This window comes from Galendromus occidentalis, unplaced genomic scaffold (assembly GCF_000255335.2).
Source record: "Galendromus occidentalis unplaced genomic scaffold, Mocc_1.1 scf7180000077500, whole genome shotgun sequence".
Lineage (NCBI taxonomy): Eukaryota > Metazoa > Arthropoda > Arachnida > Mesostigmata > Phytoseiidae > Galendromus > Galendromus occidentalis.
This window is the reverse complement of record NW_003805488.1, coordinates 598,845-622,385: the sequence shown is the minus strand read 5'-3', so window position 1 is coordinate 622,385 and position 23,541 is coordinate 598,845. Positions and strand designations below refer to the sequence as shown.

Genomic DNA, 23,541 nt, shown 5'->3' with positions numbered 1-23,541 from the left:
CCCTTGTTGCCAAACACGACCGTCTGCTCTCTCAGACGAAAATCTCTCTTCCTCCTCTCAGCCTGTTCAGAGCAATGGTTGGTGGTGGTCGCCGCTCTCGGTTCATAGCTCGTAGTCCCATTTCATTTCGAAGTGTCTGACGGAGGGAAAGCTGATACCATCCTTGCACCCATCATGAATGGGAGCCACCAAGCCATGCAGGAGCTGGAAAATGCTGCTAGGACATTTCTGGTAGGCTTCGAAACTCAACTCTAGCTTTGATCTCGACGAGCCGGGCTCTGTGCTTGTCAAAGTGACTTAACCGGTGGAAGCCCCGATAAGCTACCTTGCTCTCGAAAGTGCACAGGAGACTTTCTCGAGGTTCTCATTTGGAAGAGACTCCCCAGATCCTAGATAACTTGCTTGAGATCCGAGGGACAGACGGAGAATTTCGTATTTTTCGGAACGACGTCGGACTTCGTCTCCACGACTCGAGTCATGGAGATTTCCGGAGATGCACTCGACTCTTGCTCCACTATCTAGCAATGTTCTTCGAGATGGGTCGCTTGATGGGCTATGAAGTATTCCGCTGTATCGAGCTCATGCAGCTTCGTCTGGCATGGAACCCGTGAAAGCTCGATATTTTATCGTGCTTGATATTACGCATTGGGTCAGAGTTCCGTCTTTCTGCTCGAGTTTGAGCTCGAGAGAAATTTTGATTGTTTTCATGATCATCAATGCAATGTTCAAGGGTTCGTCGAACAGGGAAGATTCACAATGATGAGGCTAAGCTCTCGCACTGAGTACCCGGGGGCGCTCAGAACATCCTTTTCCCATTCAAACTCGGAATTTCGCTCCGACTCGTCCATGTGTATCATTTTAACTCCTGGAGGGGTCGCATCATTGTGGTACTCGCCACCCATTTGGGAAACACAATTGATTAGTATCCATTGCCTAAGTTCTGGGTTCTCTCGCGGAAGCCTTCCTGTGCGTTCGGAAAGCAATGCGCTTTGACCCGTCGTCCGCACGATCAGAACAGGGTATGCGATCTTTGATTTCGCCCATCTCATCGCAAATTGATCGATACACTTCAATGTATGAAAAATGAGGGGGGCCCCGGAACAACACGTCTACGACTTCGGAATCTAGTAGTCCCTCCCCCACCACATCACCGATTTATTGGACGATTGCGAGTAGAGCTCTGCTCCGGGGAAGGTCCTGTACGTCTGCGGGAAGCCGACTGTGCGCGCGGGCGACTCCTTTTATTGCGATCAGGCACATTGCTCGTACAACCCCAAGCCTCGAATTCATCTGATGCCCTATGACTATTGCGGCGGGCCTTTGCGCAGCCAGAAAACGCCCCTTCTCTACAAACCAGCGTTTCAGCCCTTGTTCAATTTCGGTGCGTTGGGTCGGAAGCGCTGACTGGGTCATGTCCTGAGCTGAAAAATTTCGAATGCGAGTTCATTCGTAGATTCTCCGCCTCTTTGGATTCCGGGCCACTGTTCTCCGTCAGTTTCCAAAGTAAACTTAGACGTCAATAGTGATCGCCCGTAATCTAATGGGTAGGACTCCGGAATCGATGAAACGTTCCGAATTGGAATCTGTCGTAGCTCGGCTCGCCGTGATCGGGAGCACATACCCGGAGCGAGCGTCCCTCAACGGGCACGAGCGCTGTCGTGAAGAAATTCCTCAATTTCCTTAAATTCCCCAATTCCTCGATTGAACCAGCGATCAAAGTGTAATGACTCTGATTGCTTCGAACAGGCTCCGGCTAACCTCGTGAGTTCCGAGCAGCGTCATGCAGCCGAGCATGTTTTTCTCCAGCTTCAGAAAACAAAACAGCCGTTCGACCTATGCAAGGTGAGTAGAGTTTCCTCGTTGATTCGTGTCGACTTACGGCATGAATGAGATCCTATCGAATTACTCATCTGCTTATCCCGTGTACGTCCAACGCGTCGATCGCTGAATGTCCCCCTCCCTGCCCACAGGTACTGTTGGAAGAGAGTCAAGTACAATACGTTCAGTTCCAAGCTGCCTCCTTGTTGAAAAGCGCTGTCATCCGAGAATGGAAGGATCTATCGCAGGAGCAGGTGAGACAATCCATCTGCTCGGATGCTTCGTCCTCAATCACATGATCTCGAGCTCCGGAACGCGACCCGGGGAGCTCTCGGACAAAATCATGTAATATCAAACGTCCGTGTTTCTGCAGATCATCGGGTTGCGGAATTATCTCCTACGATACTTAACGTCCCGTGAGAATATGGAAAACTTCGTGCGTGAGCAGATGGTTCTCGTTTTGGCAATCACCATCAAACGACAGTTCGTCGACGGAGACAAGGACGTGGTCACAAATATATTGAACGACCTCAGTCAACTCATAATGAGCGACGAGAAGCGACTTCAGGTTAGCTCCGAATGAAACGGAGGAATGCATGAATGCCAGGTTCCCATATGATATGAGCATCGAAAGACTCGAATTCGAATTCTCATTGCCCGTCGACAGGTGCTTGGCTGTTCTGTGATGACCGCTCTTCTAATCGAGTTCGCGTCGTCGACGCGAGCGTCGGATGTCGGCTTGGTTTGGGAGGCTCATCTGAAGGCTAAGAAACTATTCGAGACTACCCATCTACCGCGTATTTTTGAATTCTGTCTCCACGTTCTCAACGAGGCCAGCACCATACAGCAGCCTGTCTCCGTCGACGCTATGTACCTTATTGGAAAGTTCTTGTCGTTGGCCGAGCAGATTCTGTCGTGGAATTTCCAGTTCACGATGATGCTGCCGAGGAAGCTGGTGAATCTTTTCGAAACTCAGGTATGGTGCAGTCCATCTTCGCTATCCAGATCCCATTAATCTTCTACCCATTCGCTCCGTGAGGGGGAGAGCTGATCCGAAAACATTGTATTCTCCCCAGATCTGTCCAGTTTTGCGACCGGGGTTCGCTTGGCGGGGAACTCTGCTGAAGAAGGAAGTTCCTCAACTATTTTTCAAACTCTACGATATGTTCCAAGAGCACGAAGCTCTCGGACACAGCGCCATCCTATGCATCAACCAGCTTTGTACTTTAAACGGAAGTGTTTTCCACAATCGCGTAGACCATAAGTGAGTAACGGATAGTCTCACTGAATATCATCTAGATTCCCGATATCGGTGTCTCGCTGAAACGTTGGCGCGTCCCCGACCACGGCCCGTTTATTTTATGCAGACAAGGATGCACATTCTGATCCGAGGAAATTATTTACAGGGAATATATCGGATGGATTTTCGAAGGCGTCTTGGAGTTGATATCGAGAACGCCGGTACGCGCCCATGTCGTGGGTGTGACAGAAGCCGTCGCGAAGCTCTTGATGTTTCAGCCAACTACGACTGTCGCACAGCACATAGATGAGCTCAACTCTCTTCTACAAAGGTCCGAGAAACAACAGAAATCAAGAAACTCTTAACATTTCTCTCATTTGGGGGAAGAATGGGGGGAGGGGGAGATCCGAGACTTAGGTCTCTACGCGATAAAGGATGCGAAGCCCTCTGGTTTGATGCGATCTAACACCTGAGGTTATCTCGCCTACAGGATCACAGCTCTCACGTGTCATCTGATTGAAATGGCAAGTCAAGAGGAGGCCTCACTCGCCGACGACACAGCATACAGCGATAGCCTCGATCAAATTCTCTCAACATGGTCAGCCATTTGTTCGGTGAGTTTTTATCAAGGAGAAGGAAGGAACGATTCAATCTTGATAGGGACGAGGCCCTTCGACGAAAATCACGCTGACTTCAAGAATGAAACTCCGAGTTCGCTGATTTACAGACCCGCTTTCTGCAGGATATCGCATACGGACCGGTTCAAGTCGAGGAGTACATCACGCAAATTTTCACCGTTTATCTAAGAGCGCATCTGGCACCCCCCGACGGGGTTAAGCCGGAGCAGCAAACAGATGATCGGGAGATCCAAGAGGACACCGAGGAGGATGACCGCGTCAAATATAAAAACCAACTGAATGTGATCGGTAAGATTCGGTTCGCTAAGGCCGCGGCCCGTCCTCCTCTCAATGGATCAATCGATGAACATTTAGACATTTCCGCCTCCCCCGAGCGGAGGCGTCAGATCGATCCCATCGCATCTCGGGATCGTCCGCCCTCATCGCTCACGCCGGCCAAACTCATTCCAGGACTTATGGGTCGACGAGCGTTGAGCTTAACCGTTCCGATGGTGACTCAGCTTCTCGAAGCCCGCACAGTAGCTCTCCAAGGACTTTTGGAACAGAACTTGGTTGGGACTTATCAATTCAACCAAGTGTCCGAGGACTTACACTGGCTAATTATGATTGCCGGCCACCTCCTCTCTACGGGTCTGATCAAGGGCGAAACGAACCTCATACCATCCTCTATCACAACATATTGCCGATCCCAAGAGGAGAAAGTCAATGTTGACAACACCCTGTTGTAAGTAGCTGTCCGCAACACACGCTTTTCCAAACGCCTGTATTCGGGACGGCAGCTCCACATCTCGGAGGGGAGCTGTCCGAGCGGAGCGGATTGCCGACGGGAGGAAACGATCTCGTAGAGAAAGCTACATATTTCTCGTTCCAGAGCGCTGTCTCAACCGTCCCAGCTGGTGACCGACGCCTCCGTCGATCCGGTTGTTCGTCTGGTCCTTGCAATTTTGCGATTGTGCCTGATGGAAAGTCGGGCGCTCGAGGCGCGCCTTCAATGTAGTCCCGAGGTTCGTGATCGTGTCCTAGTGCGGGAGCGTAAGAATGGTGAAAAGTCGGGTGCGGAATGATCGACCATGCGACATCATTGATTTTACAGGTTGGCCGCAGCCTAGTTTGGTTCCTGAAACTCTGGACTCCCGTGTACCTCCTACCCGACGAGAATCAGTACACGGAGCTCAGCAAGGTCCTCATCGCGTGCTTCGGCCGGGACTCGGAAGCCGGCCATTGGGTGTTGGAGTTCGTCCTCAACAAACTGAAAACAAATCTAGTTAGCTGGTCGAGCGAAGCCGCACTTCTGTCGGATACGTGCCAGTGCCTTATGATATTGCTCAATTCGATGGAACGGGGCTCTCGGGCCATTAAATGCCCTTCGATTTTCGAACTCGTCCGACTCGAATGCTGTGGCACATTCCAAAATTTGTCGACCGCGGCCAAACGAGACCTGGTCAAGGGTCTAGTGTTAGCCGGCTCGATGCTGAAGGAAGACAAAGCTCAATATTTCGAGCAGCTCCTGCAGCCATTACAGGAAGCGTTCACTCAGTTAAAAACGAACGCAGCTTTCCGTCGAGACTACGCCCAGGAATCCGTGCGAAGGAACGTCTTGGACCTCATCGAACGCTTGACGGGAGTAGTCGACGGTGTTACCGCGTCGAACTCGGAACTGTTGATTCGTTTCGTATTGCCCCTGCTGCCGGAAGTCGGGGCGCTCCTCGAGCTGTACCACAATTATTCGGACATGGTCTCGGCGTGTATTCAGGTTTTCCTGTCGGTGGCCTGCAACATGGTCAGCTACCTGCGGAAAAACGATTGTTCCATTGTATATAGCTGCATTCTCGATATAATGAAGAGCTACGCGACGCACCAAACCGGAAAGCTCACAATCGATCCGTCGGCCGAGGAGGCGCAGTACAAAGACCTGCTCGACCTGTTGACGCTCCTCGGCGATGTGCTTCTCAAAGAAGTGATGGGATTCCTTCCCGACGTCGCACGGGAAGCCGAAGATAATCTACCGAATCAGGTTTCGGTTTGTGATCTCGCCTTCCAAGGCCTGAATTTTCTACTGCCCATCATGACAACTGAGCTGCTGAGATTCCCCTCTTTGTGTTCAAAGTACTTCAACTTCGTCAATGTCGTCGGCGAGATGTATAGAGCCAAGATGTGTGAGGTAAGCAGACTCTGAGGAGGCACTATCAGACCAACCTCGGCCGCGGAAACGAATATTCTCCTCTCCTGCATCACCCGCGATTCCCGGGATCGAGTCAGGGCCTATCATCGGCTCCCAGTCCGTTCTCATGCTCCGTTTGCCTCCCTCAGCTCCCGGCCTCGCTGCTCGTCAGCATATTCGGCACAATCCGCCTTGGAGTGACGGACTTCACTCCCGACGTGGCGAACGCCAGCCTTGATTTCGTTGCCGGTTTCGCGACCAACATCTGTCAGTCCCGCGGACAGGTACCGGCAATTGTGCATCAACTGGTCCAGCCCTTCCTCAAACTCATCCTCGAAATGTCTTTATTCCAACCCCTCGATCCTGAGATCACAACGATGGCTGGTAGTGCGCTGTTCCCTCTGATGTGTTGTTATCCAGTGAGTACCCGTTTCGAGCTCGGGGAACGTTTTGCTTATGAGAGATATCACTGGCATAGATCACGAGACGAGGCTGTCATCATATTTTTCACTCACGAGAATTCCCCAATTCCAGAATCTTTACAAGGAGCTAGTCGAGTCGATGGTGAGCGCTCAGAGCGACGATAATCTGAAGCAGCGGTTGGCGGAGGCCTTCTCCCAGCTGACGGAGACAGTGCAAATGATACCTGACCGGGGCAATCGACTGAAATTCCGAAATGCTTTCGACGCCTTCATATCACGAGTTAGAGGTTTCTTGTGCGTCAAGTGAGAGATTCATCGAGCCATGATCAACACAGCCAGGCTGGAAGCGGTGCAACAGCCTGGAAGGCGCCGCTGAGAATTCCACTCATTTCACTGAACGAATGTATCTTTCCGCGATCTGCGCCGATCGTAGGCCCTTGAGCCTAACTGGGCTCGAATCTCCGTCGGGGGTTCGAATCGAGTTTTGGGGTTAAATTTAGGTACGGGAAGCGAACAGCTCCTGACGGATGTCAAATCGGCCCCATCTGAGCCCCTGGAGTGAATCACTATTCGAGACTTTCCATGGAATTCCCTCCATTCTCGACGAAGAACCTAAGAAGTGATCGCAACGACAGGGGACCCGAGATGTCTCTCAGAATTATGTGGGGGTCCTGTCAGTGTAAATAAAGATTAAGGAGAGTTTTCTACCCCGTGACTTTTAGCGTACCCTCGTTCATGTCTAAAATAGAATTATACGACCAACACAGCTCCTGCAATCGGCAATATCTATCGGACGAATGTCAATTTAGGTATGTATTTGTTCGGGAGCTTTAGCCATTGACCGTCATTCAGTGTATAATATGGAAGCTCGCTCTTTTGAGTGAGGGAAACCATCCGGGACATGGGGCCAGACATCCATCCCCAGACATCTCTCGGAGATGAGTTGGATCCTCATCCTTCTCATGGAACATCTCGTCACCCCATGACCCTTTCACTTCCGCATCCGTGAACCCTCTAGCTACCTGACACTTCGCGGAAAATGCTGAAATTAATCACTGCCAGCGAGAACACAACTATTTTCGATTCCATTCCCAAGATCAGTCCATTCCGAGCCGGGAAATCCGCGCTACCGGCGTTGCGGAGAATGTGATTAGCTGCTGCGAGATCCATAAATCCACGAGCACTCGTCTTATAGAACCCGTTCACCTTGCTTCAATACTCGCTTCTCTATGCATGCGAATGCTCTTCGATATCGACTACTTTAGTACCCGGTACTGAGATGCTCAGCAAAGGCTATGATACTTCCTTCGTAGATATCGGGCTTCCGGCGCAGATCTCTGCCATGGTAGGCTCGAGCTAGTGTAAAACCCGTTAGATGATTGACCGACGCGCGTCGATTAGAGGCACAGCGCAACTCAGAAGTTCGGAAGCTCGAAAATGCGCGGGTTCCCGTTTCCCTCTCTGACCCTTCCTCAAATTGTGCCTCTCCCCTTTTTCGTCTACGCTCTTGATGATCATGATGATCAGGCCGGGACAGGAGCACAATATGAAAGCGATCAGCTGTGGTGTTGAGTGCTGACTGCTGACAAGGCGACAGACACCAGCTCGGTTTTAAGGGAGCGTGTAATGCGGAGCCCTGACAACACATCAATGGACAGCACGTTGCCCAGCTGAGATTGAAGCACTCGTTGCCCGTAAGTCCGGACCGCGGGAATGGATCTCACTTCGAATTTCACCTCACTCGTCAAAACGCTGCGATCTCGCAGCAAAGCGCTGGGAGACGTCGATGAGCCCCGGAGCCCCCGAACTCAGAAAGAGAAGAGCCGCTTCAATTCTAAAGCGAAAGATGTAGTAAACAGTATCTCTCAGATGAAGGAATTTTTCCTAGAGCATCGGGAAGACTACATAGACCGGAATTTTTTGATATTCAACGGTTCGAAAATGAGTGATTTAGAGCGCGAGGAAATTGATTCCGAAGCCCACAAATTCATTGCCAAGTGCAAGCAAGTCATCGGCAACCTTCGGAAAGAAATAAACATTTGTGCCTCGAGTCCGCAACAGAAAGCTCACCTCACGGCAGTGATTCTGATGATTGAGGAATATCTCCGACTAGTCGGAAGAATATGGTCGAGCCAGAGAGCCTTGCGAATGCGTCAAGCCGAAAGAATGAGGGCTTTCGGTTCTCTGACCGGTGGTCAAACAGTGAGGGAAACTCCCGGCGGGGTCATCGAATCCACCGAGAGCACCGCGCTCGATGAAGATGAATCTTTCGAGAAAGCTTCAGGTAAAAGGTGTATTTTGGAGAATGCGATGTCGAAAAGAAGTCTCCCTTTCCACGAAGATTCGCACCCCGAAGAGTTCAAATCGGTAGAGATCACTCAGGCCGATGTTTTGGTGAGTTGGACTCCAACGTTCTTCGAAAGAACGATTCGCTTATTCGATATCCCGCTGATCGATCGATATTCACTCAGAGAATTTTTCCCAGGCATTAGAGGAAGAGAATACCCGACTCTACGATGAGTTGAACTCGATGGCGGAGCAGGTGAAATTGATAGGCGGTAGAGTCGAAGAAATCTCGGAACTCCAAAAGCAGTTCGTGAATAAGGTCATCGAACAGGACGAGGAGGTGCAGCGAATAGCTCTCAATACGATCCATGCGACGGAGAGCGTCAAAGACGGAAATGAACAAATTCGGCAGGCAATGCAAAACAGCGCCGGAATGCGGGTTTCGATTTTGTTTGTTCTGATCGTGCTGAGTCTCTCTTTGTTATTCCTGGACTGGTACAACCCGTGACGAGCTTTCACTAGGGGAAACGGCATTAGAGGCTGCTGTGGAATTTCTAAACTAAATAAATCTATGTTTTTCAAAGTTCTCGCGAGATGAATAATAATTTCGGTCATTAGACTGTCTCGAAGTGAATTTCCGGAGTCCGGGCCCGAGAGAGATTCTGTATTCCCCCGATTTCGACAGGCATTCCCAGGGGTGAATTTATTCGGAGCTTTCGCTCGTTCATAGAGGCAGCGATCATCGGTACGATTGAAAAGTTCCTCATGTAGTGAAAGTCGGAGCCCCACATCTAGCCAGTAGAACATGGAGCACGCATTTATTTCTCAAACGTGTAAAGCTCACTGATTGGTGCTCCCCGATTAGGAATACGGGAGATGCTCTGGGAACTCTATAGGTAGGATCGAGCTTCGCTTACTCCGACTTATTCCTCACGCGCTAGTGCAGTCCTCAGTGGGCGACCCATTTCAATTTAGCAACCGTTGATTTTTGCGGATGGACGAATGGGCAAGTTAATGCCTGGCAGCGGAGACCAAATTTACACGGCTGCAAACAAGACGCTCAGGTTAGCGCCGGAAACAAGCTCATACCGCACCACTTTCTCCTGTTCCTGCTCGTGGAAGTCCAGGGTATATTTCGAATCAAACGCGAGCGAGTCTGGGAACTCACAATCGGGGGGTGATAGAATGGGCAGGCTGCGTTGGTGCAGTTCGGGAAGTATTTACACGGAGCCGGTTTCGCGTCTTCGGGGGTCGGCATGCCTTCATATCGAAATCAGGGAAATGAGTAAGTCGCAATTCTTCTCTTGGATGATGGAGTTTCTATGATTGCAACACTAAAAAGAGCTATAGAACCCTATATAAAGGGGTTTCGAATTTCCGAGATTCATGGATCCCGCCAGTCGTTGGGATCATTCACTCACCATCGTGTTTGTGGTTGAATTGACAAGTTCTGCTCGAGCACGATTTATCGTAATAGCACGGTGGGTGTCTGAAGTTGCAGACTGAGGCTTTCAGACCACAATGAGGGAAACTGGTACACGGCTGCCCTGGATGTGCGAAGGGGCACGATACGTTGGTGCAGCTCGGGTCGAAATGGCACCGTCGTCGTGGAGGTCTTATCGCCAAATCGGCCTGACCCGGTTTTATGAGATCGTCAAGAGCTGCAAGCCGGTCAGAAAATTATTTCTCGGACTAGAACTGACTGGAGGGCGTTCTTTGTGGGCCCCTCCCGCGCATCAGGTTCATGGCCCGAGTAAGGCCTGTCAAAGGTCGATCTTACATTTCAGAGGTATGTGATCCGCCTTCGCGGATTTTACTCTCTTCTGTGGACTCTCCGATAGCTTCGAATCATCATCCGACGAGGGACTCGGAGCCTCAATCTTCCGTTTCTTGATCTCGCTTAGTCCACAAGCTTCTAGTAGGGGACTTGGTTTGACGATCATCCCTGGTGGAGAAGCCCCGATTTAGAGAATTCGTTCCTCAAGACTCTGCGTTGAGAGCGGGACGCACGCACAAACGAGAGCAAATGATTCTGACTTTGGATAAACTCGGATGCTCGAGGCAGCGGCAGCCCTACCGTTTCTGACAATCACGTTCTTCGGTGTTTCCTCCACCTTGACTGCCGGGATGCTCTGTTTCGGAACATTACCCTCACAAATTTTCGCAGGTGCAGTCTGATCTGGATTCGTCGATCTCGATGGCTCTGTGGAGAATATTGGGGGAATACTGAACAGTGTCATTTTGTGATCTCGAGCTTTTCGAGGTGGTCGGAGCAAACAGCAGCATTCCGGAATTCGGGAGTCGGTCACGATCGGGGGCGAAGCTGACCGCGGGATCGAATCCGGAGCCCTCCTCTCCCTCCCTCCGAGTATGCCGTGAAACGCCGACATGGTAAACGAGCCAGGGAGGAGCTCTAACCTTTCGCGGATTTCGCAGGGACTCTTTCAGGTTCCGGTAGGCCTGTATGCTTTCTATGCTCTGTCGCCTCCTGGACAAAATCCTTGTTTTCTGAGGTGGCATGCTTCTCTTCAAAATTCCTCTTCTCTTTTTTCCGTAACGAAAGTCTCAGGTCCTCGACATGCCCTGTAGGGGGCTTCGCATGGCGGTCGTTCGACAATCTGCAATGAGAAACAAAGAATTCGGTATGCTCTTAACCCTCTGGGTTTCTCCATGAAGAACTGAGCGCATACATCGCTCGAAATTCGGACCACTGAGGTATCGATCGACTCACGTGTTTTCTTCATCCTCATCTTCGTCGCCGAGACTCGGGGGCATTTCATGGAAGCGCTGAGCCATTGCAACTCTGGAAAGAAATTCATGCGATGTCCGAAACGAGGAAGGAAAGAAAATGGGCGAGCTCGATTCCTAACCCTCGATGATCAAGTCGATTAATCACCGGATTCAAGGTCCGCCATCTTATGGAGAAATTCGCAATCGGACGCAAACAATACCTTGAGGCGATTGCGTCAGTAACGTAAGCTCCTAATCTGTCGCGGATGCTGCGTTTCGGTTGTGAATTCGCAGATGAAGGTGGCTCAGTCCTCAAGATCTACAAGGAAGCCGTCATCGTAATGTATTTATCATATCATAATCTATCATGAACCAGGATATCTCTCGCGGCGTTGAAGTTCTCGTATTCCCCTCACAGCCTGTCGTGCTAAAATGGAGATTCTTCCACGCACCTTCTTAGCTGGGAGCCCTTGCTGAATGCTATTGTTCGCATCGAGGATAGCTTTCGCCAATAGCTTGTTCTTCTCAAGGGAATCCCTCGCCATGAGTTTCTTCCTGGGGGCTATTTTCGCAATGCTGCGCAACTGGGGTTTCGATGGATCGTACTCCTCATACTCATCACTTTCACTATCTTGAGTCTTCGCCGACACCGCGGACTTGATGCTGGAGCGCAGCGCACTCGTCGATGAGCGAGTTCTAGAATCGCTATCCGTGTGTTGTCGTTCGCTGTTCTTCTGTCGCTCTCGGTTCGTCTCCTGAATCGAAAAACCATGTGAGCTTTTCGGAATTCTGTGGAGCGTCCTAGATCCCCCGCGAGATCCTGATCCGTTAGAGGTTACACTGACCTTCTCCTCGGCGGCATGCTTCTTCTTATCGCTATGGTTTTTCTCTCCTTTCTTCTCCGATCGATCCTCTTTCCGATCTTTTCCCCGAGTTTTCGTTCCACGCGACGACTCGGGGGAAGCTCGTTTTTTCCTCTCGGTCTTGGGCGGGCTCTTTTCATCCACGGAAGTTCCTTTCCGGGAGCGATCGTCGGCCATTTCGATCTTCTGCCGCGAGGACTCGTTTTTGTGAGCCGCTCCCCTGCTCTCGTCTTTTCTCTTCACCTGCAATGTCGTTTCTCCATGCACTGATGCTGCAGAAGCCTTGTAGAGAATGATCATTCAGAAAGCGATAGGTCACGCACCTCCTTGGCGACTTCTTCGACTCGGTCTCTGAGACGTTTTTTCGTTTTCTCCTCGATCTTCCGCAATGGACTTCTCGATTTCTTGGAATCGATCTTCTTCTTCGAATCGCTGTTATCCTGCAATATTTCGTCAGATCAGTGATCCTCCCCTCCCATCAGCATAATATGTAGCCCTACGTCGAAATATTGGTAGTGCTATCGGAACTGACCGCGAGATGAAGTTTGGAACGCACCTTCGATTCGAAATCTGGGAAATCCCGCGCTTCCTCAGCATTAGGATGTAGGTCAACCTCATCTTCCGAGTCGCCGACGGACGTCCTGTTTTTGCTCCGCTCATCGAATAACTCCAAACGCCTCTTCCCCTCACGGGCATAACTGCGGAAGAGTCGGTTGGAGCATTGAAACAGGCGTCAATTAGGTAGAGACAAGGAAGAGAAAAAATGAATCAGGTTTCCTTCCGGGAGTCTTACCGCTGGAGATGGTCGAGAACTTGATGAAGCCAGTCACAAAACGAAGTGCAGTATTCTCCGAGGAAGAGTTCGAGATCCGCTTTCATCTGATCTTTGGTTTTCTTGTTTGCGATCATCACCATAACGTAATCGGGGAGCTCATCGTCTGTGAACGTTCGAAATTCTAGCTTAGCTCAACAGTGCCAAACCTGGATGCCCTGTGGTTCGAACCCCAGGGAAGTATTCGTCCCGTCCGCAGAGCAGGCCGGTCTCAAGTGATAATTATCGTTGAAGCAACATGCGAAGCTGCCGCATTCGTTTTGTGGGGATCCACGACAGCTCACGACTCACGAGGCAAAGCAACAAACTCACCGACATAACATCCAATATCGACTAGCTTTGACCTGATCGCATTCTGTAAAAGGAAGATGGCGTTATTTCTTGAACTAGACAGGGATCAAAAGATATCCCTAAACTACCGATGTCTTCCAGTGAAGGAGCTGTCCAGCGAACTTATCGCAGAAAACGAAAGCCAGGGGTGCTATCTGCCCTAGCGGCTCCTCTTCCGTACAGCCAACTAGAGGGAGAACTCTTGTCCATTCGAGAAGTGGGCAAGATGTTCGAGAGAGGCGAGCACTCGCTCGACCTTAGAGGAGAACCTCCCATGGACGTTCCCCGTCCTCGAGTCAAAACTACTGTCCGAAGTTTGGGGTCACATCTCTCAAGAGCTACAGATCGAAGTTATTCCGATCTCGAGATGCTCGCGAGCCACCCCGACCGTCCGGTAGACCTCTGAGACATCGAAGAGCTCGCCACTATGGCTCCCCGTAGCTCAACAGCCTGGGACACGGCGGAATTACAGACTATCGTGCCGTTGAGAAATCACAGGAGGGCTTAGCTCCCTGTCGGAATATTTGCTCCGTCCGAACAACACGGAAGTGCGGAAAGCCGATGCAGTCGGCTGTAGCCGACCAACGATGCTTCTTGGCGTATTACAGCCTATTGCATTGGAGTCTCCTTCAGGATTCGATTTTACTGCACGATGAGAGAGTCAAGTGCACCCTAGGATAACTCCGCAAGGTCTACTCGATCAACCTACTCGAATCCTCTGGCTCACATCCTGGCCGCTCGGCTCTGCAGCCATGGTTCAAGGTGTGTGTAAACCTGCTATACAAAAGATTCTCTTGTTCAGAACGCTGTCAGGACAGGATTCAACTCAGGAACATCTCGATCGATAACAACAAAAACTGAACTTTCCGGAACCACCGGAGCAATGTAAAACAGCAGGCAGTCAACAGCAGCCGGACGTCGTCGAAGGCAGCTTCATCAACAATACGACGACGCGCTCTCTCTCTCAATGTTTGCAAACAACTCCCTTTAAATAGTCCTACCCGAATTCGCCGCCATTCGATCTGGGGTTCGATCCGCTTTCCGGTCTTCATAGTCAGGGCTCGAATCCAGCCTCTAGCGGAGACGTCCACGAGAGAAGAACGTCCGCTGTCGCTCCGAGACAGACTGCCACGAATAATACATATGCGACTCGAAGAGGCGGGGGAATTTGAAGCGCACGACCCAGTGCCTCTCTTCGAGCGAGTGTGCGCGGACCACGCGGACCGCGCGCGAAGAGATTGTTCTGTCCCGATCATCCTGGGTCCTGCTCCCTTTTGATTGCGGCCATGGTTTCGCTCCTCATATGAGGAATACTCTCTTTACCTATGGAAGCCATCAGTCCATCGCCTGCCTAGTTGGAGATCTCTGATTTCCCGATATCGCCGGTAGCGCTTTCCACCCCGGTGTTGTTGACGTCTGTTATAGTCTGGGAGTTCGAAAGGAGATTTCCTCGGGAATCCTGTCTGGTTCCCAAACGTGAGTATTCCTACCCGAAGACAGTCTTCAGGGGTCGGAAATCCGGACTCCCTGCAGCGGGCAAGCTCCCTGTGCTCGGCGCCGGCTGACCCGTTCGCTCTCTGTCCTACCCGATCACGCGCGGGTGAAAGTTCTGCAATGTTCCGAGGATGACTAACTGCTATTGCGAGCCTCAGGACAGGAGCGAAATCTCGACTCTCCTCGTGTTGCTTACCCCTTGCCCCATGAGGGCATGTTCGTCAGAGAAAGACTCGCGCTGTAGTTCCCATGCCTTAGAGCACGAATACTCTACAGCTCCTTCTCATCCCTCAGATGTTGCGACAGTTCGTGGTTCGATTGACCCCGCAGATAGGGAAAGTGACAAGGATGTGCCTGAGGACAAGCGCAGCGATGAGCGGTCTCAAGAGTCCGATTCAGCCCACCGGTGAGTCGATTGATTATTGCTTTGTCTTACGCTTCTTCCCTCGTTATGCTATTCCTCTGGGCTAAATCGAGTTCAATGTTTCTCAAACGAAGTCCTGAAGTCGATAAGAGAAGCACCGTCCCCGATCCCGAAGCTGCCATCGCCCAAGATGAGTGTTCAGAAGAAACGAGCGATTAAAAAGAAAGCTCGAGGAGTGAGTTTACACCGTTGAGCTCTTATCAAATATCATTGGTTCAAATAATGAACCAGGTCTCCTGTGTGGATCTAGTTGATTCTTGGACCCTGTCCGTGACGAATGATTCCTTCCAGGCGAGCCCGAATATCTTCGCGTACTCGACATGCGAAGAGTATCAACTCGATGTGATCCGCAACAGGCTCGCCGACCAGGTAATCATGGAGCTTTTCTCAGAGATGCGACGCCTGAAAATGGAGCCCGAGTGTGCTCGAGAGACCACTCTGTGTCCATGTGGCAAAGAGAAGTATGCCCACGAGTTAGGAATTAACCACGGCTTCTATCCGTCCGAAGGGGTTGTACGATGTTCGGGAACTACCAGAAGAGACAGAGGCTCTGCACGCGAAAGCCCGATACGTCGTTGATGCTCAACACAGGGACATATTTTTCTTCAAGGAAGGTCATAATCTCGACACTATTCTCGAGGCCTCCGATCGCTCCTTCTCAGCGTCGGGAGAATGCTTAGGCTCATCGTTGGACGTAGATACTCTCTCAGAGCGTATACCGATCCTTTGAGAGAGGAGTCAAGGCAGGTTTTCAAATTTTTATGCATTGCAGGTACGGTCGTGTTCTGGAATTTCACTGAAATCGAGGCGCGTACCGTGCTCAAACTCCTGAAGGGTTGCGAGACGGGACCATATGACGAGGACATGGTGGAGGAAGAGCTGGAAGTTATGGAGTTCCAATTCCACAAGTGAGACCAGAGCTTCGCGTGTGGTGACCGCCGCGGGTTCCGTGATAGAAGCCGGAAGATAGGAGTTCAAATGCTCTTCATCCATTCATCCATTCATTCTTGCGGTGACTCCGATTTTCCAGTGCCAAAACCAGAGTTACAAACGGCAAGGTGCTATTGAGCGCAAACGAGCCCGAGGAGCCCGACGCCAAGGTGGAGAAACAAGCAGATGTTCTGGAGATGTACGCTTTCTCCAACGGGATCGCCTTGTCCGTCAAATTGGCGATATGGGAAGCTGTACTAGAGAAATATGTCGACAGCATAGAATGCATGCTCGAGGTATGCAACTGTTCTCTCTCTGTCTCATATGTGTCAGATGCATCGCTCTTTCCCGGGTCTCATGAGGCGATCGCCCACCATTCAGGACATTCGGCACGGAAGGAAACTCGCAGCGACTCGCGACCATGTTTTCCGGAAAACTGGCGAGCTCTTCGCCCTGAGACACAGTCTCAATCTGTCGTCTGACTTCTTGGATACCCCAGATTTCTACTGGGACCGTGCCGATCTCGAGTCGCTGTTCACTAAGGCCATACGATTATATTCCATCGAGCGGCGCACCAGAGTAATGAACGAGAAAATCAATCATTGTCAAGAATTGATGGAACTGATAAGTCATCATCTCGAAGACAAGCACCACGTCAGGTGGGATTCCTAACTCATTTTGGGCGGACGGACGATAAATCATGAGGCTCCTCAGATTTCTCCCGATTATTCGATCTAGTCTCCCTCAGAGGTTACAAGTGGTAGAGCTCCTCTTTTCCTTCCGCAGGCTGGAGCTGATGATTATCATTCTGATTGTGATCGAAGTCATCTTCGAATGCGTTCACTACGCTGAGCGATACCAACAAGAGGAAGAGTAATACGCTCATGGACACGAAAACCTCAATAAATGCGCTAATGTTCTCGGAAGCTCTTCGCGATCATTCCTCCCGCAGGTCTGAGGTGGAAGGATTGACCGTGATCGCCCTTTTCATCTTCAATTTTCACATCCCCAGTGGGGGGAGCACTCGAGATCCAAACCACCTCCCTTACGCTGTGCACATCGATCCCGAACCACGTCGTAGTTCGATTTCCCTTTCGATCGTGAATTTCTCTTCTTCTCCCTACGTATTTACACTGGCGTTATGAGTTTCTGTAAATCTTTTTAGGGGTTGTACGTATGTAGAAAGAGTGTTACTTCACGAGGGACGTAGGATACCACGCCGTAGTAGCGACTCCCGCGGTCAGCCTTTTCAAAGTCCGCGTCATAGTGCGCTGCCAGTCTCTTTTTCTTCCCTAGAATCTCAACAGATATTTTGAGAAGAAAAAAACGGCGATTCTTGTGGGCGGAGATGCAAGTCACCGGAGAATAATCGCCAGGTGCCGTACAGCAAAGCTCGACGTGTTCTGGAACGACTCCATTTAGTTGAGTGTAATGCCGCGTATGCTTCGACTATATTAATTGATCAAAAAGAAATCAACCAATCTGATCGTGTAATATCTCATCTCTCGATTCAGGACTGATGGATTATGATGTCTGATCCCTGTCCCACGTAAAGATCAAATCACCCGAACGACATTCGAACTCCCCGCGTTCGAGAGCTTGCCTGCTACTGCCTTGATCCGAAAGTAAGAATTCCAAGAGATCCTATGGCCGACGAAGGAAGCCAATCACTCATCGACCCTCGGAAAACTTATGGGACTTCCAGCTTCTGACCAGGCTTTGCAACCGCGATAATTAAGCGCAATCGCGTTTTTTCTTCATTATGGGACTTCATGGGGGACAGCGGATAACCGCAGTCAATAGGCGCCGTTTTTCATGGAATGTTTCACACCGCTCCCGCCCATCCCGACTCGGAGCAGCGACGGTGCGCTCTGTTTTCTGCAAGTTCTGCGAAAGTCTTCGTGGTGTCCATCGAGAGTCGAGAGTACAGATGCGTCCGCCCCCCCTTCTCCGTTCCCCCATGAACGGTTCAGACCGGTCGCTCGTGAGTCCTCGAGGAAGGGGCTCCCCGATCTCCTTAAAGTCTCAGAGCGCCCGAGCTCCCATTTGCAGTCGTTCCGGATCCATGCGAGATCGCCCTTGTCAGACTCTCTTTTAGAGCGCGCCGGAGCAGACGACGCTTCTCAGTTTGTTTACAAAAGATCTCTGCTCGCGTTGTCGTCGTTTTCCGGGACGAGTAATTGTGGAGACTGAGAAGAATTCTCGAATGATAATTCGACCTCGCGGTCGAGCGAATCGCGACTCCTGCCCAGGGAAAGCCGAGGGATGGAGCTCATGTGAGATCGTCAGTCGCTTCTCCCCGTGAATTATCGGAGCAGGAAGCGCCCAACCTTCCGGATGAAGTTCAGCGTCGGGTAGGACCTGCGCCCGGGTAGTCCGGATAGAAGAGGATTTAATTCCTTCATTCCCCAAGATTTGTACATACAACGTGGGAAGATGTCCGAGAAATTGTCTCCGGTCAAGCGCTCTTCGCGGACACCGAAATTGTCCGCGAAAATGATAGCTCTGGAAGCTGAAGTCAGTCAGAAGAAGCGTCAACGACCTAGCGAGCCCAAGGAGCCGAAAGCCTCTTCCCCTCCAGTGAGCACGCCAGTGAAACCGCCGAAATCGAGAACTCCATCGAGTTCAGCATCCAATCGCAAACGGAAAAGCTCGAGCTCGCAGAAGAAATCTAGATCCACTCCACTTCGGACGCAGAAAGACAGTTCTCAGAGCTTCTCGGATGTCGACGCAGCCTCTAGCGGCCAAACCTCGCCCCTCAAAAGTCTGTCCGAGAGCATGATGTATGAAGAGGAGAATGACCTGGACGTCACACAGTTCACAGATTCAGGTGAAACTTCTCGCAATGTTAGAAGCCTTATTCTCGAGGAATAATTTTCCTGTCCCTGTACTGTTCCCCACATCAGCCCCCTTCCTATCCGACTGATGGCAAGTTTCAACTCTCATCTCGAACTCGATTCCTGCACTTCCAGGTCCTCTCGTGGTTGACGATACATCCAACACAACGTCGACGACGGCTTTTCCCCCTTACCTCGGTTCGAACATGATGAGTTTCGACAAGAAACTGAAAAAACCAAAGACGGAAGAGAACAGCGACGAGGAAGCCGAAGAGAAATGGCTGCAAGCGTTGGAGAACGGGAAACTCGAGGAAATCGATTCCGAATTGAAATCCATGAAGGATCCGAAGTTGATGACCGCTCGGCAGCGAGCCGTCATTGAAGCTAAACAAGCCAAAGTTGAACAATTACAGAAGTTCCATGAAATGCAGGAAGCCTTGCGAGACCAGCTCGCGACGGAAGTTCTGAGCGATGAAATTCTGGAGAAGAAAGCTTTGAAAGCGGCGAAGAGGAAACAATTGGCAGAGGAGAAGAGAGACAAAGAGAAGAAGGATACGATAAAACGGCTTCTCAAGAAAGCCGACTCCCGGCAGAAGCTTAAGAAACTACAGAAGCAGAAAGCGCAATTGATACCTAAGGTTTCCTACCGCTTCACCTCTGAGGGTGTTACGGTGAGTTTCCCAGTCGAGACACCTCCCGAGTCGCTGGGTCTCGACTTGACCCCGAGGATAGTCCAGTATCCGTCTGAGGTACTGTGCAGTAATCCTGGCTGCACACAAGTGAAAAAGTATCAGTGCAGCTCGAACGGTTTCCCGGTCTGCAGTCTCAACTGTTATCGACAAGTTGCACCTCTGCCACCCTTGTCGCAGCTACTTGATGTGGCGACTGTTTCGGCCAACGTTGAGATTGGCTGAGGATCCAGTGTGAGTTTTTCGGTCATTGTATAGGAGCTGGTTCTCAAAACCGATTCATAAGATAAAATAAATTCTGCGAACAGGGCGAGTCAGGAAAAGTTCCGAATTCGGTATTCTCGTACAAGCAGCCGGCCGCCGACCTCTTCGTCGCCGCAAGGATTGGTCTCAGAGTGGACATTGGTAGCTCTTCTCGACGGTACTGGCTGGAGGAGGGGAGTCTGAGGACGAGTTTTTCCCCCCTTCTTCCGAGATTGGCGGGTCACACCGGTTGCTTACAGGATATGATGGCCAACATGCCGAAGCGTCACGGCGCGGTATTTCTCGACACAATGCCTTCCGGAATCTCGGATCGCTCCATCGATCTATGTATACATCCTCTCAGAAGTGCATCGAGATCACCCGTGAGCAGCGAGCTCCCTTGATTGATCAATGATGGATTATAATTTATCGTGTTTTTATTGGCTCATCGAAATCGACAGCTCGGTATTCGCAGGTATTGAAGACAATCCGCCCGAAAATTCCTTGGAACCGCTAAAGACAATCGGGACGAGATATTTGGCCAGCTATCTCAAGTCTCCTCAGAAGGCGATATCGATCGGTCTTCCTCCGTGGCATGGACAACTCATGCCCAAGCTTCGATCTGGATTGATTTGCTTTTCTGCATTTTTTCTACCGTCTCTTTACCCAAGATACGTTCAAAAGTCTCTAGAACATCTCCAACCATCTTCGCAGCATTCCCGCAGATGTAAATGGCGCAGGGTTCCCCGGACTCCGATAGGCTCTGAAGGAAATCCTGCGAATGCATGCTCGGTTTGAGACTCGAATCTGCTCCGATCCTCAGATCTCTCCGATCTCTCACTCAGGTCTCACTGGTGTTTGGAAATTCGTTTATGATACGAAAAACTCACCGAGCGCTCTGAGATCCGCTGCTGCACGTAAATTTTATGGGCCTGGTCGCGACTGAATGCTGTGACTACTTCGAGATGACCACTCGCTTCGAGCTCTCGCCATTCGTCAGCGAAGAAATAATCTTCTGAAAATTCGAAGAGATCCAATGGAGTCGTCACGTTCTACGGAAAACATGATATCGAGGTTCATCTCGTCGGATCCTCCGGAACAACGATGCTTACTGTCAGAGTTGCGACATCCAAAGAACAGGGTCATTGGAGATCCTTGCCGAGCGACCTGTTCTTGGATGAAAGCTCGGAATGGAGCCACAGCCGTTCCAGGGCCTACCATGACTAGATGACTCTTTGGATCGATGGGGAGACTCAATGAGCCTGGAAGAAATTACGAGGGTGAGACCAGTGCTCAGGGACTACCCCGCCCTGATCCATTACCGGACTCCGATATGCGGGGGCTGGAGCAATATTCTCACCTTCCCTGATGTGCATGAGAATTCTTTCCCCGGGTTGGAGCGCTTTCAGATACGAAGTGCAGAGACCGCTGCGAGGCTTTCTGATCGCTGTTTTGAAATTCACGACTGCATAAAGCATATGCACTTCACCAGGATGCTTTCGAGCACTGTTAGCTATGCTGTAGTACCTGGGGGCGAATATCGTGATTGAAGGCGAGGGAGAATCATCCTCACATGAAGGAATATATCAAAGCTTCGGAGGGGAAGATTTCTTCCTGAATAATCACCGCGGTCGGATCGCTGGGATCAGAGTCAGCAAGTCTTCTAGGCAAAGCCTCTCCGAGATGGAAGGGAAGTCTTGAAAAACTTCCAGAACCGTCCGCTTAGGTCTGATGGTGTAATCCACGAGGTCTGGTTGACCCTCCGCTCGACTGAACTCGTCCAATTTCTCCCAATATAGAGCCTCGTCACCGTTCGAGCCGTCCCCTTCCCTCTTGCAGAAATATTTGAAACAGTCGAAAAACGAACGTTTCGGCACTGAGTTGAGATCGAAATGTTTCTCAGCCAACTCTCTGAACGTCGTCGGTACGGTCAAGTGTTGAGGTAGAGCGGCGCTTCCTGGAAAGAAGCTTCGCGATCGATTGCGATCCAGAGGGGCCGAAGATGCAGTCCTGGGCTAGGGAAAGTACAGCAGCGTTGTTTTGTGTCAGACACTTACCGCGCCGCAGTTCAACCGCCGCATCCGGCTCGATGTGCGCGAACAGTCTCAAAAATTCATCGATGTTCTCCTTTGTGTTTTTCGGCAGGATAACAGCCGCGTCGCCAGGAGAGAACTTGGAATCGCACTCTACGGTGAGAAATCTCACGTCCTGGAAGTGCTCCTCAGCGGTCACTCTTCCATTGGTGATCACCCGGCATTCCTTATAGAGGGCAGGAATGGGGAGAGGTACGGGCGCTGCAAGCGTCTTAATTACTGAGAACCTGCAGATTAATGGAGAAATCGGGCCATCAGAAAAATTTCGGCGAGACTCTGCATCTGGTGCTCGTAGTCGACTTGAAATTCCATTGTGATAATAGGGAAGCTCAACAGTCTACAACATCGCCGATAACTCACTTCGGTGGCGGTTTCGATTCTGGTAGCGGGAAGCCAGGCCCTCGAAGTGACTCTGAGGATTGCCAGAATTCTACCAGCCAAGGATCTATCAAACCGTCGACACCGAAAGCGTGCTGCTCATCGGCGTAAACGGGCTTCGTCACGGGAATCGCTCCGAGCTGAATCATTCGATTGTTGACTTTTCTCGCGGCATAATTGAACTTCTGATACGAAGAGTCGCCAAGGCCGCAAACCGCGAAGTGTATGTGACTGTAAGAACACACAATGATGAAGAAGCTCCAGGCCTGTGAAAATTATTCCTCTTATCACGAGCAGTTCCCTCTATGTTACTCTGCGGATCGAAGCTGAAAGACAATCTACGGCGGCGCGGCGCCCTCGGAAGAGGGACACGACCTCTCCTTCTCCGAAGGAGGTGCAGGCATCTCCACGAGAAAGATGGTAAGTCTCAAAGGTCCAATTCACTCAGCGGTCCAACGTGGTTCCATCGAGCGGCAGAAAGGAGAAGCGGCTTCAAATTCTGCAACGCAAGCGGAAGGATCGGTGGATCCACGCTCGCTTTCGGGACTTTCTCTGCTGTGAGGTGCAGAGTGTGGCAGGCGTGTTCGGGAGGTTTGAGAAGCCCTGATTTACATCGAAGCTCTGCGCCGCGCCGAGCCTTGCAAGTCCCATAGACTCAATAGCGCTGCGGCGCGCCATGACGCTCAACCCTTGAGTCTATTACCGCGCGCCGCGTCCTGAATACGGCGCACAGCTCTGATCTACATGAGACGAACCTGAAAAGCTTATCTGGCAACGCTTTCCTCATGATGCGTTGGAAGAATTTCTTCATGTTGTCCGGCTGGTCTCCTTGCCCCGCTGTCGCAATCACGAATAAGAAGAACGAATCGCGCAGCATCTCTTCCATCGGATATTCATCGCAAGCCAACACTGTAACGTCGACGTAATGTCGGCGCATAGCCTCGCGGCCGATTCGTTCCGCGCAGTCCTCAGCGGTACCTTCAAAGGATGAGCTTTGCTCAGCAAACTTATTGGAGCATGCTTGGAATCGACCAGTTTCTCCGGTCGGAGTAAGCATTAGAGAGCTCTCAAGAAACATTACCGGTCTGGCTCCCGTAGAGTATTACGAGTCGAGGTGGCTTAGCCGCGAACAT

The 23,541-nt window shown here is 50.9% G+C and overlaps 6 protein-coding genes across 6 annotated transcripts; 4 read left to right on the top strand and 2 right to left on the bottom strand.

Annotated features, from left to right (window-relative positions):
- The first annotated feature begins 75 nt into the window (after window positions 1-75).
- LOC100907471 (exportin-4) lies at window positions 76-6,991 on the top strand. Its single transcript, XM_003746674.1, has 14 exons — window positions 76-231; window positions 1,747-1,842; window positions 1,971-2,072; window positions 2,192-2,386; window positions 2,486-2,794; window positions 2,895-3,082; window positions 3,225-3,389; window positions 3,549-3,672; window positions 3,801-3,984; window positions 4,147-4,420; window positions 4,568-4,700; window positions 4,790-5,857; window positions 6,007-6,276; window positions 6,392-6,991. The coding sequence occupies exons 1-14, from the start codon at window positions 175-177 to the stop codon at window positions 6,584-6,586; spliced, it is 3,360 nt and encodes a 1,119-aa protein (XP_003746722.1). The 5' UTR covers window positions 76-174; the 3' UTR covers window positions 6,587-6,991.
- An 848-nt stretch (window positions 6,992-7,839) lies between these two features.
- On the top strand, window positions 7,840-9,137 carry Syx18 (syntaxin 18). Its single transcript, XM_003746618.2, has 2 exons — window positions 7,840-8,673; window positions 8,765-9,137. The coding sequence occupies exons 1-2, from the start codon at window positions 7,993-7,995 to the stop codon at window positions 9,071-9,073; spliced, it is 990 nt and encodes a 329-aa protein (XP_003746666.1). The 5' UTR covers window positions 7,840-7,992; the 3' UTR covers window positions 9,074-9,137.
- A 207-nt stretch (window positions 9,138-9,344) lies between these two features.
- Window positions 9,345-14,251, bottom strand: Nab2 (Nuclear polyadenosine RNA-binding 2). Its single transcript, XM_003746673.2, has 15 exons — window positions 14,030-14,251; window positions 13,303-13,345; window positions 12,952-13,096; window positions 12,715-12,856; window positions 12,482-12,598; window positions 12,141-12,401; window positions 11,748-12,050; window positions 11,517-11,614; window positions 11,297-11,368; window positions 10,984-11,183; window positions 10,643-10,768; window positions 10,346-10,510; window positions 9,987-10,226; window positions 9,734-9,825; window positions 9,345-9,610 (listed from the first exon to the last, which is right to left on the bottom strand). Exons 1-15 carry the CDS (start codon window positions 14,072-14,074, stop codon window positions 9,515-9,517), a joined length of 2,145 nt encoding a protein of 714 aa, XP_003746721.1. The 5' UTR covers window positions 14,075-14,251; the 3' UTR covers window positions 9,345-9,514.
- A 244-nt stretch (window positions 14,252-14,495) lies between these two features.
- On the top strand, window positions 14,496-17,094 carry LOC100898944 (required for meiotic nuclear division protein 1 homolog). The gene is made up of 9 exons (XM_003746616.1): window positions 14,496-14,796; window positions 15,109-15,220; window positions 15,313-15,413; window positions 15,530-15,607; window positions 15,747-15,852; window positions 16,011-16,146; window positions 16,269-16,464; window positions 16,550-16,827; window positions 16,955-17,094. The coding sequence occupies exons 2-9, from the start codon at window positions 15,109-15,111 to the stop codon at window positions 17,043-17,045; spliced, it is 1,098 nt and encodes a 365-aa protein (XP_003746664.1). The 5' UTR covers window positions 14,496-14,796; the 3' UTR covers window positions 17,046-17,094.
- A 1,510-nt stretch (window positions 17,095-18,604) lies between these two features.
- Window positions 18,605-20,007, top strand: LOC100907186 (RNA polymerase-associated protein RTF1 homolog). The gene is made up of 2 exons (XM_003746672.1): window positions 18,605-18,998; window positions 19,141-20,007. The coding sequence occupies exons 1-2, from the start codon at window positions 18,605-18,607 to the stop codon at window positions 19,917-19,919; spliced, it is 1,173 nt and encodes a 390-aa protein (XP_003746720.1). The 3' UTR covers window positions 19,920-20,007.
- A 534-nt stretch (window positions 20,008-20,541) lies between these two features.
- LOC100907041 (NADPH-dependent diflavin oxidoreductase 1) lies at window positions 20,542-23,541 on the bottom strand. The gene is given in 9 exon segments (XM_029112414.1): window positions 20,542-20,712; window positions 20,828-20,952; window positions 21,050-21,199; window positions 21,298-21,464; window positions 21,564-21,894; window positions 21,989-22,257; window positions 22,391-22,639; window positions 23,164-23,386; window positions 23,490-23,541. Coding segments are annotated over 9 exon segments (1,737 nt in total).